This window comes from Rhinopithecus roxellana, chromosome 10 (genome assembly GCF_007565055.1).
Source record: "Rhinopithecus roxellana isolate Shanxi Qingling chromosome 10, ASM756505v1, whole genome shotgun sequence".
Classification (NCBI taxonomy): Eukaryota; Metazoa; Chordata; class Mammalia; order Primates; family Cercopithecidae; genus Rhinopithecus; species Rhinopithecus roxellana.
The window spans coordinates 39,199,672-39,224,535 of record NC_044558.1 but is presented as its reverse complement, the minus strand read 5'-3'; the positions used below and the strand labels follow the sequence as shown (position 1 = coordinate 39,224,535).

Genomic DNA, 24,864 nt, shown 5'->3' with positions numbered 1-24,864 from the left:
TGGCACTTAGTGGGTAAAGTCAGGGAGGCTGCTAAACCCCCCACAATGTACAGGACAGTCCCATAACAAAGAACCATCCAGCTCAAAATATCAATAGTGTCAAGGTTGGGAAATTCTGTCCTACTTCCAAAACCAGTTGTTTGATATTTTTATGCATAAAGAAGAGCAGAATATATTACTCTAGTGAACACTCATATTATGAATTATGCACAGTCTTCGTTAGGACTCTGCAAATATCCATCTTCATATATCACACACAGAAACAATATTTCTTCTCCAGATTTCAAAGCAGCTCCTTGGGAATATAGTGTAAATTGGGTTCTGACATTACTCCACCCCTAAGACAAATTTGGGAAAATTTGTGGGCATCAAAGTGCTTTGTAAACTGTAAAGTTCCAGACAAATAAGTTACTGTTATAAAAAAAAAAGGAAGCACAATATAAAATATTAACGCCTTTATCCTTAAAGAAAAAAATTAACTCCAGATGGATTGCAAAGGGGGAAAGACTGAGGCAGAGAAGTTCATTAAGAGCCCACTGCTATTGCTTGTCTTCTCCCAGAAAAGTGGTAAGCTCAGGACTCCAACTGGAGTTGTGGAATCTGGGGCTGGGAGAGAGATGAACTGATGGAGTCAAAAAGGACCCAAAAAATGAGATCCAAAGGCTAGGTGGAAGTAGAGTAGATTTTTCAGAGAAGGGGACTGAATAAGGAGTCACTCCAAAGGGACTATCAAAGAGGAAAGCCAGAAATGGCACGAAAGCACGAGAAACCAGAAAAGTGGAGCGGAGACTTTTTCTGGGGTACCTCCTCATGTGTGTGGTACTTCTTAAGAGTGAAAATGATCACACAAAGATAAGAACCTGAATTTCAAACTACGGCAGCAAAAAAGTGGAAATTAGATCATGGATTTCAATGTACAGCATAGCAGCAAAGGAGTTGGCCTCACAAGCCTTGGAGTCGCATTAACTGGGTTCAGACTCTGGCTCTGCTGCCTACTGCCGTCTAACCTTGGGAAAGCTAGTTCTACATGCCTCTGTTTCTTTACCTGTAAAATGGACTGTTGTCTGTAGATTAATTAGGTTGTGTGTGTGTGTGTGTTTGTGTGTGTGTGTGTGTGTACATGCGTGTGTGAAGTGCTTAGCATAAATAACATCAGTTATGACTACTCTGGAAACATTTCAGAGATATAATCAATAGGACTGATGGCCATTTAGATGAGAGTGGGGATGAATGACAGGATGATGTAAACCAGAGGTTTCTGGCTTGATCAATAGAGAGAATGGGGACGTATTAATCAAAATGAGAAAACAGAAAGGGAAAAGCTGGTTTGGAGAAAAAAGAGAAAATAATGAATTTAATTTGAGATGAGTTAGGTAACGGGTCAGTTAACCACCTGGAGAAGTTCCTTCGGGAACAGGTAAGAATCTGTAGCTCAGATGAAAGTTCAAGGCTAGAAATTGTTCATAATTTCTTGTGATTATTGATTTCACATGGCTAAATAAGATTTCCCAAGAAAAACATGTAGAGAGACAAAACAGAGGCAGGAGAAACAGAACCTCAGGGTATTCCTGGATACTTAAGCTTTTCCGATGATTTTAATAACAGTATAGCCCTTTCGAGTTTATAAAGTGCTACACTATCTTGGGGGAAAGAAACTGGTTGCCCTTGAGAGTTTTTGAGATATGTAGAACTGTTATGCTAAACGATCAAACAGCTACAGGGCTGATATCACTATTATTATTTTAGCTTGTAAATCTGTTTTCCCACATTATTGCCAGCCTTGTTGAGTCCACCTCCTATTGGTAATTCACTACTATGGATTTAAAACCAAAACAAGCAAACACCAAGAGTGCTTGAACAAGGAATACTTCCCTCTGAGTGGGGTCTTTTCCTCTTGAGGAAAGTGCATAAACCTTTGTGCCTGAAGTTACAGGCTTTTGATTCTGGATGTTCACAAAGGGTTTGGTTTGCTGTCATTATTGTTGTTTTCTGTGTATGTTTTGCTTTGGTTTTGTTGTGTTGACTGCTTGCTTCCTTCTCTATTTTGGGATGTGAGCTGAGTACACATGGTTCCTAGGAAAGTGACCTCTCCACAAATAACTACATCTACATCTATCATTTTGTTGTTGACATAATATAAATAGGGCAGAGGAATGCCCAGTCACGTTAACTATTTCTGTCTATGGAGATTAGAATGATAATGTAAAAAGTTTCAAATGAGCTTTGGTTTAAGTCTCTCTTTTTGAAGTTCCCACTAAAAAATTAACACAGTTTTAATATAACCATTTAATAAGGGACCAGTAAAACCTAAGGCAGCTAGCTCTAAACATTTTTTAGAATGATCCTATAATTTAAAAGCATTTTTTCAAGATGACTATGAACATCAACATGCTAGCATTACTGTACTCTTGATACAGCTGTATAAGCAAGAGTTGTAATTTGTAAAAACATTAAGGGATTCTATGCGTGACAGTAAATATCTCAGGTAAAAAAGAGAAAGAGAGAGAAAGTCTGTGTTATTATAATGATAATAATAGCAAATATATAATGTTTATAATGTGCCAGGTACTGTTTTAAGTACTTTACATATATTAGCTCAATTATTTCTGTTAGAGAAAAATCTGAAGCACAATAAAATTTTAAAGAGTTTATTTGTGTAAGAAGTAATTTATGAATTGAGGAATACCAGACCACCAGAAAGTTAGTGTTCCAATGTCAGAACATCAGAAGCAAGCATTTAATTAAAAAAAAAAAAAAACTGAGGAAATAAAATCAAGAAATCTGGGGCTAGGTACAGTGGCTCATGCCTGTAATCCCCAGTGGCTCATGCCTGTAATCCCAGGACTTTGGGAGACTGAGGCAGGAGGATCACTTGAGGTTACAAGTTCAAGACTAGACTGGGCAACATATTGAGACCCCATCTCTGCAAAAAATTACAATACAATACAATAAAAATTAGCCAGGTGTGGTGGCACTCACCAGCACTCCCAGCTACTGGAGAGGCTGAGGCAAAAGGATTGCTCAACCCAGAGAGGGTAAGGCTGCTATGAAGCACGATTGTGCCACTGCACTCCAGCCTGGGCAACAGAGCAAGACCCTGTCTCAAAAATAAAAAAGAAATCTGATTGGCTTATGTTTACACAATTATCTTTTTGTTGTTTTTTTTTTTCTTGAGAGGAAGTGTCACTCTGTTGCCTGGCTGGAGTGCAGTGGCACAATCTCGGCTCACTGCAGCCTCCGCCTACTGGGTTCAAGCGATTCTCCTGCCTCAGCCTCCCGAGTAGCTGGGATTACAGGTGTCCGCCACCATACTCAGCTAATTTTTTATATTTTTAGTAGAGATGGGGTTTCACTATGTTGGCCAGGCTGGTCTCAAACTCCTGACCTCATGATCCATCCGCCTTGGCCTCTTAAAGTGCTGGGATTACAGGCATGAACCAGCACGACTGGCCAATTAAGGCTGTTTTTTTTTTTTTTAACATCTAGCTGGTTTTGTTTGTTCAACAATTTTTCAGGCTTTATCTCTATTTTAATTTTACTTCAATAATTCCCCCTTTTTGGTCATCCTCTCAACAAGCTGAAAGTGTGTCCAAATAGCATACTGTTATTCTCAGTTACCGCTGTTGACACAGTTATTGGGATGTAAAGTCAGGTAGATGTTGTTATCATCATTAGAGTCACATCGCTGCCATCAGGAAGTACATAGTCAGCGTCCTCGAGTTGTCTGAGCCTGACAGCAATCATTCGACATGTGAGTGACTGTTAAAAATATATTAAAAACCTGTGAGAGGATCAAATGCACCAGGGGAGTCAACATCATGACTATAAAGAAAATAAAAATCAAAGGTTGAAAAATTCCTCTAAGCAAAAATTCCAGGAGCCATGATTTTACCAACTGAGTAGATCAATGGAGGAGGCAGTGCTTATCTGATGTAAAACCTGGATTTGTTTGTTAATATTCTTTACATTTTGGGCAACAATATCTGATTTGTCAACATAAAAACAACTTTGTTTTGCCATGTAGGGCACAATCGTGTTGTGCTCTGTGTTGAGCAGCTAAAAATATCAAGAACCTGTTTCTTTTGGAGTGCCACTGAGGTTAAATTATTTATCTCAGATTGTACTCCTTGAAGAGAATTTAAAGTATCATTAAAACTTCTTAAAAGAGTTGTTGAAATACTAATAAGTGATTTTTTTTTAATTCAGAGACTTCTAGCTGAGAATTTAAAAAGAGGGGCTCTTACAATAGAATGAAATTTGAAAACCCCTTTGTATGCTCGGGTTTGGAAGACCACAGAGGGCTCTTTTATGAGGGATCACTTCATGTACAAATGACCCTAAGTTAAGGATTTCACTAGCATTTAAAGAGTCATATCTGATCATTTTGGGTAAGAGATCGCCCAAACCACAGTATCCAGACCACTTAGGTGGAAAACCTTTATATATTTTGTTGTCACACAAGATGAACAGCCCAGCATTATTGAGAGAAAAAGTCAAAGGGGATCCCACGACTCACCAGTTGGGAGTAATATAAATGTCATGGTTATTTTTTGTCATATCTACATTTGTACATTACCAGGTTGAATGGTTATGGTTTAAATTAGAGTAGGAACAAAAATAATTTCATAAATGTGATATAGTAACCCATGCATACCATCACTAAACAAGGATGATTGGCTTTCTTTTCAAATATGTCTCAAATATTGCTCTATTCAATAAACGAAACTATTAATTTTATACAGTGAAACCATAGAGGAATTTCATTTGTCTTCGGTGTTTTCACTGAACACTACTTCTAGTGATTTTTGTTTGTTTTGAGACAGGGTCTCACTCTGTCACTTAGGCTGGAGTGTAGCGGCATAATCATAGCTCACTGCAGCCTCAAACTCCTGGGCTCAAGCAATCCTCCCACCTCAGCCTCCCAAGTAGCTGGAGCTATAGGCCCGTGCCACCACACCCAGCTCATTTTAAAATTATTTCTGTACGAGGTCTCACTTTGTTGCCCAGGCTCATCTCTAACTCCTGGCTTCAAGAGATCCTCCTACCTTAGCCTCTGAGGGATTGTGTTAGTCACTGCACCTGGCTGAATTTTCTAATGGTATGGTCAAGCATATCATGGTCGTGTTTTGCTGTTGTATCTGTGTTATTATACGTAGAGGTCCAGTCTTCATAATCTGTGTCAAACCAAAGAGTTTGATTACAGAAGGAGTCTAGAATACTCCCTAGATAGAACCCAATTCCATGAAGGTTTTCTATGTGTAAGGATAAATTACCAGTAATAAAATCAACAGTAGTTATACACCATCCCTTTTTCTTTAATAGCTTCCTTCTAATTCCAAATTAGTCTATTATGAATATGAACTGACATGCCAAGAGGAGGTTACCAAGCTTTTTTAGAAAGCCAGTTTCCTGAATTGCTCACCCGGGTATGTGTGGGAGCAAGTTTTAATATTAACTGTGGTTTTTCCTATTCATCCAGATGACTATATAGGCAGCAGTTGCTTTGGTTAGTGAGCTATACTTTGAACAGTAGACTTTAGAGGATGTTCAGTTTGAGAAGTGAAAGTCCCCAACTAAGTAAGAGTACAAGTTTGAACATTTTGTGTTAAATGTAAAACAAAAACAAGTCTTTAGCCAATGGAAAATAGTCAAATGAAGTCTTGTTTTGTGATCTTGGGAAAGCTGTCTACTGTGTGATGCCATCTACTTAAGTCACCTATAGGTTGACAAGCCCAAAAGTCTAAGGGAAGTTTCTTTAGTTGAGAGACATGACCTAAGTTTCAAGACTCTGAAGTTTTGCTGCAGCGTGAGTAGTAAGAAGAAATAGGGCAGATTTTCTCTGGTGTCATTTTCAAAAGACTCAGTTTCCAGGTTCTAGGTTATGGAAGGCTTAATCATCAGCAGATGGGTCATGGAAAGCTTTCTTCACCTGGTGAAAATATACTTTGGCATAATGCATCAGTGTTTTGCAGTATTGACTTATATTAGCAAATAAGTCCAGGAGATACATGAGGCTCTATTTTCAAAGACACGGGACTCCTTTTTATAAGGGGCCAATTTGTAATTTCCCATTGGGGTTGATCTAATTGCCATTAAGGCCAGTGGTGAAACTTTTGGCCAAGTTAATCCAATAAACTTTATTAATTTAGCTAATTTTAGTTTCAAGATGCCATTCATCCTTGTAACATTTTGAAAGGACTGAGGATGATAAGGGCAATAGTAATGCCATTGGATTTGTAAAATCTTATTTGATTGTTTGATAACTTGTCCAGTAAAGTGAGTTCCCCTATCTCTGGAAATCTGTCCGGGGATGCCTACAGAAGAAAAATGATTTTAAATAAAATTTTTGTTACTGTTGTGACATCAGCTTTTCTACAAGGGAAAGCCTTAATCCATTCTAAAAACAGACACACTATCACAAGAATATATTGTTATCCCACTAAGGGTGGCAATTGAATGCAATCCATTTGTAGATGTTTAAATGGCCCAGCAGGTGATGGAAATATACCACTTGAATCTTTAAGGGTCTTTCTGGGATTACTGGTTTGACAAGCCACACAATGGTTACAAACCATTTCTGTTGTTTTAGAACAACCATCCCACCAGTACTTTTTAACAATTTGAACCATTTTATCCATACGGTGATGAATAATGGAGTACAGGACTTTTTTTTTTTTTTTTTTTTTTTTTTTTTTTTTTTTGAGGCGGAGTCTCGCTCTGTGGCCCAGGCTGGAGTGCAGTGGCCGGATCTCAGCTCACTGCAAGCTCCGCCCCCTGGGTTTACGCCATTCTCCTGCCTCAGCCTCCTGAGTAGCTGGGACTACAGGCGCCCGCCACCGCGCCCGGCTAATTTTTTGTATTTTTTTAGTAGAGACGGGGTTTCACCATGGTCTCGATCTCCTGACCTTGTGATCCACCCGCCTCGGCCTCCCAAAGTGCTGGGATTACAGGCGTGAGCCACCGCGCCCGGCCCTATAGGACTTTTAAGAGTGGCATTTTCAGGGCCTCAGGAAAGACTAGGCAGCTATCCAGGCTCTTGGCAAGTCCTTATTTAGCATTAAGTTTGCATCCTTTTAAACAACATTTTTGTTGTTCCAATTCAGGTGCACAGCATCATTTATTGAACGAATGATCATAAGTAATTTGATTTGAGTTGACTTTATGGAGTTCATACAGATTGCAAATTTTAACAATTTCAGTACTAGTCAACTTGGTGTGAAAATCTGCTAATCCCTTCCATTAACATTTAGGTTTAGTTTTATGAATATGAGTTTCAGTTTTAATAATAGCAACCTATCAGGGCAGTAGAATAGCTGAAAGAAATTAATCTACCTATGACCCTTCTTGATGGGATTTCCGCTAGAAATGAGAAATGCTCTTTGTTTCAATAACACTCCAAAATCATGGACCACTCCAAAATCATGGACCACTCCAAAAGTGTATCTACTATCTGTATAAATGTTAACTTAGGCCAGGCATGGTGGCTCACACCTGCAGTCTCAGCACTTTGGGATACTGAGGTAGGAGGATCCTTTGAGCCCAGAACTTTGAGACCAGCCTGGGCAACATAGTGAGACCCCATCTCTACAGAAAAGAAGAAGAAGGAGAAGGAGAAGGAGAAGGAGAAGGAGAAGGAGAAGGAGAAGGAGAAGGAGAAGGAGAAGGAGAAGGAGAAGGAGAAGAAGAAGAAGAAGAAGAAGAAGAAGAAGAAGAAGAAGAAGAAGAAGGAGAAGAAAGAAAGAAAATTAGCCAGGTCATGGAAAGGTCATCATCCTCCCACCTCAGCCTCCCAAGTAGCTGGGACTATAGGAATGGTGGCTTATGCCTGTTGTCCCTGCTACTTAGGCTGAGGTGAGAGCATCACTTGAGCCCAGGATATTGAGAGGATATTGAGGCTTTGGTGATCACACCACTATCCTCCAGACTGGGCAACAGATTGAGAACCAGCCAAAAAAAAAAAAAAAAAAACCGTAAAAATCAAATAGTAACTTACTTGTTTTGTTTTTGGCTACATGACAAGCCCTAGTAAGAGAATATAATGTTGCAGGTTGTGCTAATTTAAACTGTGAAAGAGTTCCCTTTTCTGTTAGTTCATACTGAGTGGTTACAGCATATTCTGTTTGGTATCTCCTTTGTATATTTTTTGGCATAAGACCCATTAACAAAAAGTATTAACTCAGGATTATCTAATAGAATGTCCCATAAATCAATGTGAGGGGTCAATAGTTGAGATACCACACTCACACATTTATGGTTTTCTCCATCATTAGGCAGAGGTAGCAAAGTGACAGGGCTAAGCAGAGATTACAATATTCGAGATGCAGATTTGGAGGTTACAGGAGATGTAAGACTACATAAGATGTTAGTCTGCTTGGGTCTGACTGGAATCTAATAAACTTATAACTGTATGTGGGACTCGTAGGTACAGTTTCATTTCCTGATACTAGGTCAGATGAGGTTTCTTCTAATTTAGCTGCTGCCGCCACTATTTTCAGACAACTTGAATATGCTCTGGCCACTAGATCTAACTGGAGACTCTAAAAGCAATCATTGTCTTTCCCCTCGTTCCTGAGCCAGGACTCCCAAGGCCTGATCATCATGTTTGTAAACAAACAATGTAAAACATTTTGTATAATTCAGGAGGCTTAAAGCTGAAGGCTGTTGTAAGGCCAGTTTTATTTGATGGGAAGTTCATGACTACCTTCCCATAGCAAAGACTTTGATATGGTTTGGCTGTGTCCCCACCCAAATCTCATCTTGAATTGTAGCTCCCATAATCCCCACATGTCATGAGAGGGACCTGGTAGGAGGTTAATTGAGTGATGGGGGTTGATTTTTCCAATGCTGTTCTCATGATAGTGAATAAGAGATCTGATGGTTTTATAAAGGGCAGTTCCCTTGCACATGCTCTCTTGCCTGCCACCATGTAAGACGTGCCTTTGCTCCTCCTTTGCCTTTTGCTATGATTGTGAGGCCTCCTCAGCCATATGGAACTGTGAGTTCATTAAACCTCTTTTTCTTTATAAATTACCCAGTCTTGGATATTTCTTCAAAGCAGTGTGAAAATGAACTAATACAGACTTTAAGACAGATTTTTTTGTAAGTTTATATGAGGGGGATGCCAACAGAAAAAGGTTGAGGACCCAAGTTTTATAGCATTCCCAAAGTCCAAGGAATCCTTTTAATTATCTCTTAGTCATGAGTCTAGGGAAACCTTGGATTGACTTTTTTTTTTCAGGTGACAGGAAAATTCTCTTTTCAGTCAAATCATGTCTTAATAGACCTTTTCTTTAGAGAATAAAGTTTTCCCACGGAGGCTTTATGTCCCTTGTAAGGTAATGGTTGTAAGAAAGAAGTTGAATCTATGACAGAGTTTTATTTGGTAGAAGAACATAACTATAAATTATCTACATGTTAAATACAGTAGAATTTCTAGGAAATTGTGAGATTGACAGGTCTTGGTGTAATGCCTGAAAAAAATAACATGAGGCATCAGTGGACCCCTGTGGCATTACAGTCCAGGTGTATTGCTGGTTTTTCCAAATAAAGGTGAACAAGTATTGGCTCTTCTTATCAAGTGGAATGCTAAAGAAGACAGAGCAGAGATCTATCACTGTGAATCATTTGGCAGCTGTAGGCACACTAGATAACAAAGTGTTAGGATTTGGAACTACAGGAAATTTTGGAATTATAATTTTATTTATTGTACACAAGTCTTGAACAAATCTCCAACTTCATCCATTAGTTCTTTTAGCTAACAGAATTAGAGTATTATAGAGACTAGTACAAGTAATTACAAGTATTTGTTTTATCAACTCCTCTACAATTGGTGAAAGTTCTTGGATTGCCTCTAACTTTAGAGGTAAATGGAGAAATTTAGGCAATGGCTTAGAATGGTCTAGTTGGATATTTACAGGTTCAGGATTTGCTATTTTTTTTCTGTCAGTGGAAGAGGAAGCCCACAGATATTGGGGAACTCTGGAAAGGTTGGGGTTGGTATAAGTTTGGCTTTCAATGTTATCAACTCCCACTTGTAAGAACAAAGCAGTTTAGGTTCAGGAGGATCAGAGACTTCTAGGGTTATTTCTCCTTCTGAAGAGAGCTTTATGTGTCTTCTCAGGTTAGAAAGCAAATCTCATCCCAGTACCTATACTGGAGAGGTGTCACATAGTAAGAAGGCATGCTTCTCTGAAACTAGTTCAGCATTTCAGCTGGTTTAGTGATAGGAATTCTCTGAACTAGATTTGAAACCCCCACCACAGAAATATTTTTTTACTCCAAGATATCTGTTGGTTTTTTAGGATGGGGTTTAAAGTCGATAAGGTGATTCCATTATCCACCAACACTGTGTATACATGACTCCCCACTGATCTGGATCTGAGTTTCCTTAAAAACATAAGGGTGTTATAGGAAGTAACTTACCAGAGAATCCCTCAGAACCCCATTCATGTTAATTATTGTCTTGAGAGTCAAAGCGTTGGGAATTTTCTCTAACAGAGGAAGTTAGAGACTGATACTAGAGTGGACAATCTTTTTTCCAATGGCCTATTTCTAATGATGGCAGACATCTTAAGGTACAGGGTTTCTTTGTTCAGGACCTCTTGATTTTGAGTTATGATATGAATGAAGAGGCCCTCTTGGACTTTGTCCCTGTAGCTGTTGCAGCTGTAAACATAGAAGCCTTTGATATTTTTTCTTTCAGCGTTTCACCTTTTTCTTGTTCTAAAGCTCTCTAAAAATGTTCAACCATGATGACTAATTCAGCTGTATCAGTAACTTCCCATCCAATCTTTCATTTTTTAATCAGGTCACCAAGCTTTGGTCAGAGTCCATGGATGAATAAGGCTGTAAGAGCTATTTTAGTTTCAACAGGAAATTTTCCCTGCTGTATTTTAAGACCAGAATATTTAACAAATCTAGCTTGTGATCAGAAACTAATTTATTTCTTTTTCTTTGTATACATAGTTGAATAATGGACCAATCTTTTGTGGGAAAACAATAGGGATTATTTCCAGCAGTTTTTCAGCTGTTTTTCTGGCATCATTTTTACCATCCCTAGAAGTAACTATTGAAGAGTCAGCAGTCCTTTCCTCAGGCTTATCCCATCTTGCTCTTTTTATCCATTTGTGTACATCTCTGTGTCTTAATATTATGTGTATAAACTGATATAAATCAGGAAATCCAAGGTCATAGACTCCTACGAGAATTCTCAATTCCTCAGAAAATTTTTGTGGATTTTCTTTGCAATTTGGAAAATATTTTGCTATGGCTCTGAGTTCAGTTTTTGACCAAGGAGTAAAATTATTTATAAGAACCAAACCTGGGTATTCTGAGGGCCTAACTTTATGAGGCATTTACTTAACTTCCTTTCTCTCTTTGTTCTCCAGATAAAAACGTAATTCAGCAAAAGGATTAGTAGGTTTAGGAGAAAGAGATGGTTTCACAAAGGAATTTGTGAATTTAGAATAATTAGGTAGAGGAGAATAAAGGCAGGAAAAAAAGTCACATCAGTTACCACATAATTTCCTTACTTTTGCCCTCAATTTATTGCTTAAGCTTTTCAGTTGTCTTATTTGATTTTAGTAAATAAGCTTTTTTTTTTTTTTTTTTTTTTTTTTTTTTTTTTTTTTTTGGAGACAGGGTCATGCTCTGTCACCTAAGCTGGAGTGCAGTGGTGCCATCACAACTCACTGAAGCATTGACCTTCTAGGCTCAAGTGATCCTCCCATCTCAGCCTGTTGAGTGGCTGAGACCACAGGCATGGGCCAGCTAATTTTTTTTTTTTTTTTTTTTTGTAGAGACTAGGTCTCACTATGTTGCCCAGCCTGGTCTTGAACTCCTAGGCTCAAGCAATCCTCCCACTTAGGCCTCCCAAAGTGTTGAGATTACAGGCATGAACCATTGAGCCTGGCTTTAGTACAGAGTCTTTTAGAGAGGCAATTTTGGATCAGCTAGTTCTTTGTAAGCCTCTGTATACCAATCAAAAACTGCATGCCATTGTTTCTGAGGTATTTAGGATCCATTCTTTTCCATTATGTCCCATAAGTGAACAATTTTATCTATATTAAAATTTCCCCAATGCGGCCACTGCAACTTCTAATTATTTCTTGTAGGCACACCCATTTTTCTAGAAAGGCACAAGTTTGGGGTCTATAATTTCTAAACATAAAATTTGATGGTGTTCCCAGCAGAGAAGTCCCAGACTCCTTAGATATTGACAAACCCATAATATTCTGTCTTTTTAAAATCTATCTACCTGAGGCTTCCAACTACAAACTCAGTCTAGTTCCTATTGAATACCCAGTTTAACCTCCAGATCCCAATCTGGATTCCAGATCTATTCTCTGCACTAGTGTACTAGACTGGACCCAGTCTAGATTATGTCAAGCACTCAAATTTGATCTCTGGGTCCAACAGGGAATAAAATGATTCAGATAAACTTGGAGCGCTCAGGACGCAAATTGTGGAACTTGAAATCTGAGAGGGACTTAACCAGGACCTCCAGATGCAGTGAGAAAGCAGTGAGCTCCATGGACTCAGCAGGTACCTTTTGCCTGGTTCCTTGATACACCCAGTGGCATGGTCCAAGGGTGGGTGGGGTGTCTCCTTTGAATCCCACTTCTGACACCAAACGTAAAGAAAATCTAAAGCACAGTAAAATTTTAGAGTTTATTTGCGTAAGAAGTAATTCATGAGTTGGTGAACACCAGACCAACAGAGGTTTCGCATTCCAATGCAGAACATCAGAGGCAAGCATTTATGGGAAGATGCAAAAGTAAAACAAAGAAATCTGATTGACTTACAGTTATCTTTTGGGGAGGGGTACTTTTTTGGGAAGTTCTTAGTCACATAATTATATCTTAGTTGGCTGCTTCTGATTAACTAGAGTTAAGTTTAATTTCTGTTCAACATAAGCATTTACCAGAAATGACCCCAGTCAAGTTTAGCTTATATCTGAGTGTGACCCCAGTCAGGTTCCACCTATATTTGCAATTTAAGCTAGAGGAAGGTTACTTTTAAGCCCTAACTGGTTTTATTTGCTCAGAAAGTTTTCAGGCCTGGTCTCCATTTTAATTTTACTTTAACATTTCTCATAACAATTTTATGAAGTAGATACTATTATCTCTATTTCACAGATGATGCAGATGAAGGAACTGAGGTACAAAGATGTTAAATAACTTGCTCAAGGTTACTTAGCTCAGAAATATCAAGGCCAGAACTCAAACTAAGGCAAAATATCTACAGAATACACACTTTTAACTATTACACTATTAACTCTTTCAAAAGAATTCCTTTGAAACCGGAGGAGAAATAATATTAGAAAAAGAGAGTAATATTAGAAAAAGAAAGTTTACCAGCCTTTTCCTTACATATCAGTGTATAGTTTCACTTGTTACAGCAAGTATGTTTTACTTCTAATTCAAAAGTCATCAAATAAGATAAAATGTTCTGCTCTTTTGCAAAAAAAGGTATCCTGATGGTCAAAGTCATATGAAAGGATGCTCAGCTCTATGAAACATGAGGAAAATGCAAATTATAACCACAATGTGATATCGCTATACATGCCAAAATGACTAAAATAAAAAAGAGAAAAAGGCCAGGCACGGTGGCTCACGCCTATAATCCTAGCACTTTGGGAGGCTGAGGCGGGTGGATCACAAGGTCAGGAGATCGAGACCATCCTGGCTAACATGGTGAAACCCAGTCTCTACCAAAAATACAAAAAATTAGCTGGGCATGGTGGCACGCGCCTGTAGTACCAGCTACTTGGGAGGCTGAGGCAGGAGAATGGCATGAAACTGGGAGGCGGAGGTTGCAGTAAGCTGAGATCACGCCACTGCACTCCAGTCTGGGCAACAGAGCGAGACTCCATCTCAACAAAGAGAGAGAGAGAGAGAGAAATGATACCAATTTTGGTGACAACAAATGGAAACTATTGGATATGAAATAATTGGTATTCTTATAGGCTACTTGCGGGAGTATAAATTGATATAACCACTTTAGAAAACTATGTGGCAGTATCTATTAAAGCAGACATATGCATATACCAATACCCAGCAGTTCTACTCCTAGATATGTACCTAACAAATACGTACACTTATGAATGTTCAATAAATTTGTTTAAGAATATAGCAGTACTGTTCATAACAGTCACAAACTGAAAACAATCCAAATCTCCATCAACAGTTGAGTGGGTACATAAATTGTGGTGTGATGATAAAATGAAACACTATATTGCATTAAGAAGGAATAAAGGGCCGGGCGCAGTGGCTCACGCCTGTAATCCCAGCACTTTGGGAGGCCGAGGGAGGCGTATCACGAGGTCAGGAGATAGAGACCATCCTGGCTAATACAGTGAAACCCCATCTCTACTAAAAGTACAAAAAATTAGCTGGGCGTGGTGGCAGGCGCCTGTAGTCCCAGCTACTTGGAGGCTGAGGAAAGAGAATGGCGTGAACCCGGGAGGTGGAGCTTGCAGTGAGCCGAGGGCGACAAAGCCAGACTCCGTCTCAAAAAAAAAAAAGAAGGAATAAAGGATTGCTAGGTGCAACATAAGGATAAATCTAACCAATATAATGAGTGAAGAAGCTAGACATAAAAATGTCTATAAGTGATTTCATTTATAGAAAGATTAAAAACAAGCAAAACTAATGTAAAGTGTTAGATGTCAGGAGAATGATTACTTTTGGTGAGGAGCAATGAATGGAGGAGAACATGAGGGGGTTCTGAGGTGATGCCAATATTCTATTTATTGATTTGTGCTAGTTCATAAGGTGTGTTCATATTGTGAAAATTCATCAGGGGCCAGGCGTGGTAGCATGCCTGTAATCCCAGTACTTTGGGAGGCCAAGGTGGGAGAATCAACTGAGCTAAGGAGTTCAAGACCAGCCTGGGCAACACAATAAGACCTCATCTCTACAAAAAAAAAATTAATTAGCCGAGTATGGTAGTGCAAACCTGTGGTTCCAGCTACTCAGGAGGCTGAGGTGGGAGGATAACTTGGACCCTGGAGGTTGAGGCTGCAGTAAGCCATGATCATGCCAGTGCACTACAGCCTGGGTGACAGAGTTAAACCTTGGTTGAAAGAAGAAAGAAAGAGAGAAAGAGAGGAAGGGAGGAAGGGAGGAAGGGAGGAAGGGAGGAAGGGAGGAAGGGAGGAAGGAAGGAAGGAAGGAAGGAAGGAAGGAAGGAAGGAAGGAAGGAAGGAAGGAAGGAAGGAAGGAAGGAAGGAGGAAGGAAAATTTATCAGGCTGGAGACAGAATTTATGCATTTTCCTGTATATGTTATACTTCAATAAAAAAAATTCTTAAGGATACAGTGTTTTAGAATTATAAATGATAACATTTTTAAAGTACCTGGAAATAATACTATTCATACTATAATAAAATGCTACTCAAGCCTGCATCTTGCCTTTTGAGATTCACAAGAAGCATATTATCTCTAGAAGTATATTTGAAAAGTGATCGATTAAAAAGTGCTGGAATGTCTCCAGCCTAGATCCATTGTTATCCAAGGTATCTGGCAGAGAGCTAAATGTTACTGGATCTCCAAAGACAAATTTAAAATGATTGTACTCAGAAGAAATAGGAATTACACTTTGCTGCCAAAGAAGTAAATATTTGTCTTCAACTGTGGTGAGATTAAAGAAAGAGCATCCATTTTTTGTTTGTTTGTTTCCTTAATTTTTTAAAATAGTAACACTATAAGAAAGGGCTTCCTTATTCACTGATTCAAATACCAAATCTCAACTATGACTGAATTTTAAGATGATGAACAAAGTATCTACTTTAGTCATCTCCCTCACAACAAATCCATAGAAATGATAGGAAAGATACTTTAGAATAAGAATGAGAAGAAGGAGAAAAGAAGCGGGGAGCAGAAGGAAAAAGAGGAGAAGCAGCAGTTAGTGGCACTTGGGCATGGGGGTAGAAGGGCACCTTTCAATGAATGAGAATCTTTGAGGAATCCCTAGGAAAGAAAACAAATAGGATCAACTGAAGAGGGAAACTTAATTACAAGCAAAAACAAACATTGTGAAAGGTGAGCAAAACTCAAAGAGAGTTTGCTTCCAAGAGCATTTTATTTCAGAACAGTTCTATACCTCATGCTCTTAGAGGCAGTATAGCCATTTGTCCAGGCTGCTACAACAAATTAGCATAAACTGGGTGGTTTAAACAACAAAAACGTATATCTCACAGTTCTAGAGGCTAGGAAGTCCAAGATCAAGGTGCCAGCAGATCCAGTGTCCTCTGGGGGTCAGCTCCCTCAGTTTTCAGTTGGCTAACTTCACACTGTATCCTTAACATGGTTCCATAGTGTAGTGGTTAGTATGTCTGCTTTACGCACATTGTATCCTTAAATGGCAGACAGCGGAGCTCTCTCATGTCTCTTATGAGGACACTAATCTCATCACGGGGGCTCCCCTTTCATCACCTAATTACTTCCCAAAGGCACCATCTCTGAATATCACCACCTTAGGGATTCAGGGTTTAGCATATGAATTTGGGGGAACACAAACATTCAGTCCATAGCACACAGTAATGTGCTGTAGTATGCTAAAGGGGAAGGGATCCATAAGGAAGGCTAATAAGGAGGAAGGTATAGGTGTGGTAAGCAGGGGACAAAGAATATCCTTGGTGGTCCAAAGAATCCCAGTTATTTCCATGAAGTAAGAGGACAGGTGCCCCATAAGCATGATGGGGGTGGTCATTGATGAAGAGGTTCAAGGCAGCAGTTCCCATGGGAGTAAGCTGAGCAACAGCAAAGCACAGAATTGGGCACTGGTGTTACAAACACACAAAGACCGTGAATTTATAGTCACCGATCTGCACATTTATGAGTTTTTGTTTTTTTTTTTTGTTTTTTTTTTTTTTTTTTCTGGTAGCACTCAGTATCCTGGGATAATAACAGAGAAGATGAAGGAATTGTGGTGTTTTTCCAGAGCTGAGGTTTTTCCAGGAAAGTAAAACAAAAGACAGGGGTTAGGGAGTTGAGAGTGTTGGTGACATGGTGATCCAGGAGATCAACAGCCTAGGTTTTGGGGCTAAGATGAGCTTTGATACAGGAAGTATCAAAGGACTGGAGGTTGAAATAGAAAACAACAAAGATGGAAAGATAAGAGGTTGTGTGAGAATGACAAGGGTCTGTTGAACTAGATCTTGAATGGCCTTGGAAGAGACATGGGGGAGTGGTAATTTGGATTTGGAGAGGACAATGCATTCCAGGGAAGAGAACCACACGTGTAAAGACACATGCAAAGGGAAACGGTAAGAATTTCCATGTAACTAGATCACACGTTGCATGGAGGAAAGTGGCATGAGATCAAGATGGAAACCCACATTAAGCCAGATTGTGAAGAGCCTATGGAGTTTGGGCATCATTTCCTCCCAGAGGCAGGAGCCAGCAGAAGTTCTCAGATAGCACTGTGCTGTATGGCTATGGCTGGACAGGTTGTATCCTGCACAGAGACTCCTTCATGGGGTCTAAACTCTAGGCTGAGCTCTGCTTGCCAAGCCATTCACCCTGCTTGCTCTGTAGCTGTTACCCCAGGAGGAAGAGGATATTTTCTTTAATTCTCCAACCCCTCAGGAGAGGGAGTCCTCTTTTAATTCATCTACCTGAGGGGCTGCATTTCTTTTTGGCTAGCAGTGGCTCTGTGTAGAGTGATGAGCAGACAGACTTCTCAGGGCGACTGCTCTGGCCATGGTGTAGAAGATGACCCAGAATGAGGAGACACAGTAAACATGGAGAGCAGAACAGTTTTCAGCAGTATTGCCTTTGGCCTAACCAAAGGCAGACAAGAAGAAAGAAGAGGGGCCAGATCCAGAAGCGAACTCTGTAGTGCAATTAACACCAGGGGCTTATGGACGTAGGATGGTGGGAAAGGGAAAAGTTAAAGATGACTCAGATATATTCTCCACTGTGTTCCTAGAATAAAACCTGACAACATTAATGCTCAATTAACATCTGTCAAATGAAAAAGAAATAGAGCTGCAAGTAACAAAAACATTTTTAAGGGAAAGATACTGTCTGCTGGGATGGAACCCATAGGAACTCATAAGAAACAGTACCTTTCGTCATCATAAGCTTCCTCAATTTCAAGTGAGTTGCAGAGGTCAGAGAACTGGCCTGAAAATTTAGGGTTACTCCAGGCAGTTGTTTTCAGTCCTGGCTGAGCATTCCAATCACCTGAAAAGCTTTTAAAAACTCCAGTGCCCACAGTGGATCAATTAACTCCAAAATCCTGGGGATAGAACCTAGACATCAGCATTTTTTAAGACAGAGGCTCACTCTGTTGCCCAGACTGAAATACAGTGGTGGGATCATGGCTCACTGCAGCCTCAACCTCCCAGGCTCAGGTGATCCTCCCACCTCAGCCTCCTAAGTAGCTGGGACTACAGGAACACACCACCACATCTAGCTTATTTTTTTTTCTTTTTTCTTTTTTTTTTTTTGTAGAGACAAGGTCTCCCTATATTGCCCAGGCTGGTCTCAAACTCTTGGCCTTAAGCAATCCTCCCACCTCAGCCTCCCAAAGTGCTGGGATTACAGGTGTGAGTCACTGTGCCAGTCCAGACATCAACATTTTTTAAAGCTCCTGGGGTGGTTCCTATATATAACAACTGCTCTCATGGAATTTGCAATGTCTATTCTAGATTTCTAGATGTGATCAGTAGTATAGCATAGATAAGCGGTGGATCAGAGACAGAGCAGAACGGTTTAACTTATTTGACCATCTTGTCACAGTGGAAATCAATCATCCATTTCTTACAAAATCCTTTTACATAGTGACCACTTCTTCAAAATTAATTTCTACATCTTGACAAAACATCAAGAAATTCATTATGTGGCTTCATTGATTTTTATGAAACTCAATCATGGGCAAGATGTGGTTTTAAAAAAACAGAGCATTTTAAAATAATAACTTAAAGAGTAAATAATGCACCGGCTTGGAAATTATTTTAAGACCTCTCATTTTCTGCTAAGGTTATATGTGTACCAGGAGTCAAAAAGACCAAATGCTATAGAAAAATAAAAGGAACAGTTTAAAAATAATCTGAAGGTCAGAATGAAGATATTTTGCAAAAATTAGAAAGGTGGTACACAAAAATAAAGAAAGCAAAAGCAAAACAAAACAAAAAACCCTAAGGCCTAGACCTAGATTCTAGGCCTGGGCTTTCCCCCTAAATATTGCACTGAAACTTAGAGGCCACCTCACCTCACTGAGCCTCATTTTCCTCATCTATAATAAGCATTCTCACCTGGTGAGTTTCAGTCCTCTCTAGCAGCCAAACATTCTCTGTTCTATCATTGTAAGTCAAAGATGAGCAGGCTAAAAGTAATTTAAGCCTCACCATTCTTGATATGAAGGCAAGAGGAGCATTGCTTGCCAAAGACAAGGACCCACCCCAGGCCACCGCTGTTTTTACTGATCCACAACAGATAAGAATTTCAGAGTAAAGTCTGGAAACTTTTGTAGTTATTTAACTATTTCTGTTAAATCACATAATAAAATATTGAGCCTTGTATTTTGTATATCTTTGTATTTTTATTTTATCTTGTTAGTAATCAATTTTTATTATAGTTTATAATAGTGTAAGTCCACAGCAAATTAGAAATTTTAAAAATTTCATCTTTCACCATGGATAGTTTGGAATACACTAAGCTGGAGAATCATAATTGCATTTTAACATCAATGCAAACGTGCACACAGAAGGGAAAAAAGCAAATGCAGGCAAATTAATTTTTACCTTGCCTATTTTGAATTTTATTTTAGAGGCCCATTTCATTTGGTCTTAGATCATGGCTATTAAAAGTTATTTTCGGCCGGGCGCGGTGGCTCAAGCTTGTAATCCCAGCACTTTGGGAGGCCGAGACGGGCAGATCACAAGGTCAGGAGATCGAGACCATCCTGGCTAACATGGTGAAACCCCGTCTCTACTTAAAAAAAAAATACAAAAAACTAGCCGGGCGAGGTGGCGGGTGCCTGTAGTCCCAGCTACTCGGGAGGCTGAGGCAGGAGAATGGCGTGAACCTGGGAGGCGGAGCTTGCAGTGAGCTGAGATCCGGCCACTGCACTCCAGCGTGGGCGACAGAGCGAGACTCCGTCTCAAAAAAAAAGAAAAAAAGAAAAGGTTATTTTCTGCTACAAGTTTATATAAACTGCTAGAGGCTTTTTAAAAGAAAACAGCCTGTATTAGAAAACAGGTGGTAAGGGGTTGGTTGGAGATGGAGTTTCGGAGTTTCGCTCTTGCTGCCTAGGCTGGAGTGCAATGGTACAATCTCAGCTCACTGCAACTCACTCTGCCTCCTGGGTTCAAGTGATTCTCTTGCCTCAGCCTCCCAAGTAGCTTAGGATTACAGGTGCCCACCACCATGCCCAGCTAATTTTTGTATTTTTAGTAGAGATGTGGTCTCACCATGTTAGCCAGGCTGGTCTCAAACTCCTGACCTCGGGTGATCCACCTGCCTCAGCCTCCCAAAGTGCTGGGATTATATGCATGAGCCACTATGCCCAGCCAAGTACTTTCTTTTTTGAGAAAAGAATTAAGTCACTCCCTTCTGATTGGAAATGGCTAATCATAGGGTTTCAAGCTATTAATATAGAGACACCCTTGTTTAAAAATAAGGAAGGCTGCATAATGAGGTTGGTTTTCCCAAGATTATGCAGCTAGTGAATGGGAAAGTCTAGGTTCCCACCCAAGACGCTCTTCTCAGGCTTGCCTGCACTTTCTCTGCTGCCCTAGTCTCCTCTGCCATAAGAAGTGTTCAGGTGGGAACCAGAGGGTGAATGCTTACATAAGCCTCACTTCCAAGTACTTGAAATAGGGTAACAAATATTAAAAATAATGTGGAGTGCTTATGAATCACCTTAATATGTAAACGACCATGTTCTATTTAGAGCTTTCTGCAGATAGACAAGATCAATGTTTGTTCTGAAGTGATTTGTACATCACACAGAAAAATATGAGAGAAAATCTATGCTCTCCACACCATATGTCTTGATGTCAAGACTGGTTTGATCTGTGTTACCAATAGACATGGCCCCAAATCAAACCACCTTGATCCTCTTAGGAAATCAGTAGGATATCAAATTTTAAAAAGTGAATATTCCTGAGAAATATCAAGTATTTGCAGAGATTCTATAATCAATGTGAGGAATCCAGAAACTGCATTGATCAGTTTAAAACATGGCTGTTCAGTGAACTTAATGACTGTGCTATTTCACAGGAATATTTGGGAAAAAAATGAAATTGTTTATCAATTACTTGACTTATTTATCTAGACAATGCCAGAAAAATCCAGACTTCTGAATATGGACAATGCAAAAATGTATAGTCTATACTTATGGTATTGTCTAGTTTTAGCTTAAGAACATAGCATTTACTTGGCTTCATTATTTATTATTCACTAACAGATAATAAAATTAATAGCAATTTCGGGGTGGTACCATACTCTGAAACAATTAATAAAATATTTTATATTCTTTGCACATTATTGTGACTTTTTAAAGGCAAAGAGTGAATGATTCTTCAATTCTTAGCGTCATTGATGTAAAGTCAATATTTGATAAAGGAACCAAAATGTTGCGAATGGAATCAGCTGATTAGGTGCAATGCATGTGTCCACTTTAATAAAAGCAATAATTCAGGTTGAAAAGAACTTCATTATCTTTTCTCAAGATAAATTTTAATGCAGGCCTGGTCTGAGAATACAATGCCATAAGTTCTGAATCTTCAGGTTCGTGCAACAAGTCATTTCTTAAGTGACCTGTAGCTGACTACATAAAATCTGAGTTGGTCTTGATTAGAATCTGTCCAGCTGTCAGTCTTTTGGCCTCTGAGATACAGAGGGCATATATCCATGATGCTGTGGGGTTATATAAGAGACAGTAAAGAGATGGGGGGGGGAAGAATAAAATATAATTACACAGAGTTTCATTTAAAACAAAAATTCATTGAGTTCTGCCTAAAGTGGCTTGCTGTTTCCTGTGCCAGGAACTACTGTGCAGGCCCAGCAGGAAGTGTGCTACAGAGCGGGATCACCTTACACCCTCGTTTTATGGTTCATTTCACTTATTTAATGCAATCTGAGAACCTGCAAAAGGAACATGTTAGAAGGAGGGAATAGGCTTTTTGTCTTGTTTTGTTGTTGTTGTTGTTTTTAAGTTTCTTTGAATCAAAGCATTTGTTTTTACAAGGTGCTTAAAGTCCCAGAGAGACAGGACTTCTAGAGTTGCACGATGAAGACATTTCTCTTTGTCACACAATTTAAAGCAAGACACAAAGTTATGTCTAGAGTTGAGTTATGTCTGTTTCCTTTGCTGTCCACTCACATAATTTTAAACATAAAGAATAACAACCATGCCCATGAATGGCCTAAATCATTTTGAATTCCATGTAAGTTCCTCCTACAGTCTCTAATTTGATAGAGAGTCCATGATGTTGCCAGGAATGTTAGAGAAAAGGAATATATTTAAGACGTAGAATAGCGATTCATTTGTCAAGCAGAGGAATGAGTTCATTTTACTATATTGTTTGGAAATGTGTGAATTGAACAGCTGGATTTCCTTGTGGTGGCATTCGCTGCTCCTCACACGCTGTCTGTTTTCCCCTCCAGAGACCTCAGTATGAACAACATCAGTCAGCTGCTCCCGAATCCCCTGCCCAGCCTCCGGTTCCTGGAGGAGTTGTAAGTATCACTGTAGTCTTGATGCATCCAGTCAACACTGGGCACATTCTTGTGTTTGTCTCTCATACTTACTGTGGGAACCAGATAAAACAAGGCAGAAAACCTGTCAGCACCAACAGTTTCGGAACATGAGGAAACACTTAGTTGGGAGGGGGCAAAAATAGAATTGCTTATGATTCTGGAAATCAACTTATAAAAGAGTTTACCATAAGGCTACAACTTTCTAAGGTGAGACTGAGCCAAACAAATTAAAATTTTAAAACAAAGCCTGTTTAAAAGAACTGGATAGCTCTTTGGAAATAGTTAAGCAGCAGGATATTAAAAGTTTGAATACTGGTTCATGTTTATTAAAATCGCAAGTAAAGCTATAATCAAAACCAAAAACTCCTGCTTGGTTCGGCTTGTGACAGGGAGAATTGAGTCCACATTTGTATAGCACCAAAACTTCTTGTCCTAATCACTTTTAATTACTATTTCCCTACTTTTAAATTTAGCTTCCCCCAAGGCTTCAGTATAAAAATGTGAAATCCACAGAAGATTTAAAACTGGGCTCTTCCAAACACTAAAAATAAAAACTAAAAAAGGAGGAAGCTAAAATTAGTTAATGATGCACAGAGGAATTTTGATTAAGTCTAGTAACCACTTTTCACAAGATGAAAAAGAACTGTGTAAATCAAAAATCTGCATTTAAAAATTCACTTGATCCTTTTACGCTTTTGAATGATGGGGATAAGGAGGTGATATCCCATCACAGCCCTGGTGTAGAACGTTTGGCATCATCAGTTGAGTCAGTCCTCTGACTGTTGATTAAAGGAACTGTTTAGGTAACGACCTCTTCTGAAAATATTTTCTTTATAAATCCTGAAGTCAGAGTCTAATTTGGGGGGTAATTTAAATTATTAATGCACCCCAGAATCTACCATGGGAGGTGGAAAGAATGTTTCATCATAACCAAATTATACTACATTAATCATTTTCTCAAGAGAATAAGAGGATAACATATTGAAATTTCTCCCCTCTGGAGTTTTATCTATATTTATTTTTGACGGCATTATGTTTTATGAAATGCTATCGTTTTACTACTGAAATCAGTTGCATGTGATCAAATTGATATCAAGGGTTATGGTAGGGAATCTTAGATTTCTAGATTGTACAGCAAGTTTTTATCATTCAGGGAATGGATTTTCACTCTAGGTCCTAGGCCTTTTTTTTTTTTTTTCCCCGCCTTCTCTTTTGTCTCAGGACATTTCCATTGCTAGGATTTAACCTTCATAGGAGCTGGAACAATGTCTGTCTTAGTCATGGCTGGTACATAATAAATAATCTGTAAATTTTTAATGAATGAACTAATGAGAAAGCAAAATATGTAAAAGGAGTTTCTTATACACGTTAACTGCCTAAGAAAAAAGTAACAGATTTTCATTGACATTAGTCAACACTTTTAAACATTATTTTAAATAATTTCCAAACATCAGAATTTTAAAAAATTATATCTGCCTTGTTCTCCCTATACTGTCACAATTAATATACAATAGTTAGCCCTGCTTACCCACCGTATTTCTAAGGTATGCCCTTCCTATCCTTTTCCCTTTAATTCCCTTATAATATCCTATGGCAAAATGCTTCCCTTCTCCCCCAACACACACCTCAACTTTAGACCACAAGCTGAATCAATAAATAATTCACTTCCCCAAGGACTTTGTTTAATAGATTTCCTCTTTCAGTGACCCAACTCATTCAAAATAACTCCTCTTTCTTCATGAGGTGAATATTAATTCTGTTCCAAGGCCAGTTTTTAAAAAGATAGTTGAAAAAAAATCACAAAAAAAGCAATGGTGTTTGGGGAGAGAACTACCATTTGAAAATGCTACTACTAATACTTTTCTGCATTGTCTTATTTTTATCTCTCTGGAAACTTCATCAAGTATCTTGACCATAGAATCACAGAATTTCAGAAATAAAGGAGACCCTTTAAAGACTATTCATTCCATTGCCTCATTCTGTTCTGGAATTCTTTCTGCTAAGCCGGCTGACTTGCTGAATTTAAAATCAAGACTGCTTTTCCATATATAATTCTGTGCTGCACCTAACTGATGTCTTAAAGACATCATTATTCATTTAGTGGCAAAAGAAGTTAGTATTTACGAAACCTGGAAAAATGATCAACTCTT

General features: G+C 38.9%; 1 protein-coding gene across 1 annotated transcript in view; it reads left to right on the top strand.

Moving 5' to 3' along the window:
• LGR5 (leucine rich repeat containing G protein-coupled receptor 5) overlaps positions 1–24,864 on the top strand; it is a 148,311-nt gene that overhangs the window by 45,133 nt on the left and 78,314 nt on the right. The window contains exon 2 of the mRNA XM_010370727.2: positions 22,622–22,693. Coding sequence (XP_010369029.2) covers positions 22,622–22,693 — 72 coding nt within the window. The remainder of the gene's footprint in view (positions 1–22,621; positions 22,694–24,864) is intronic.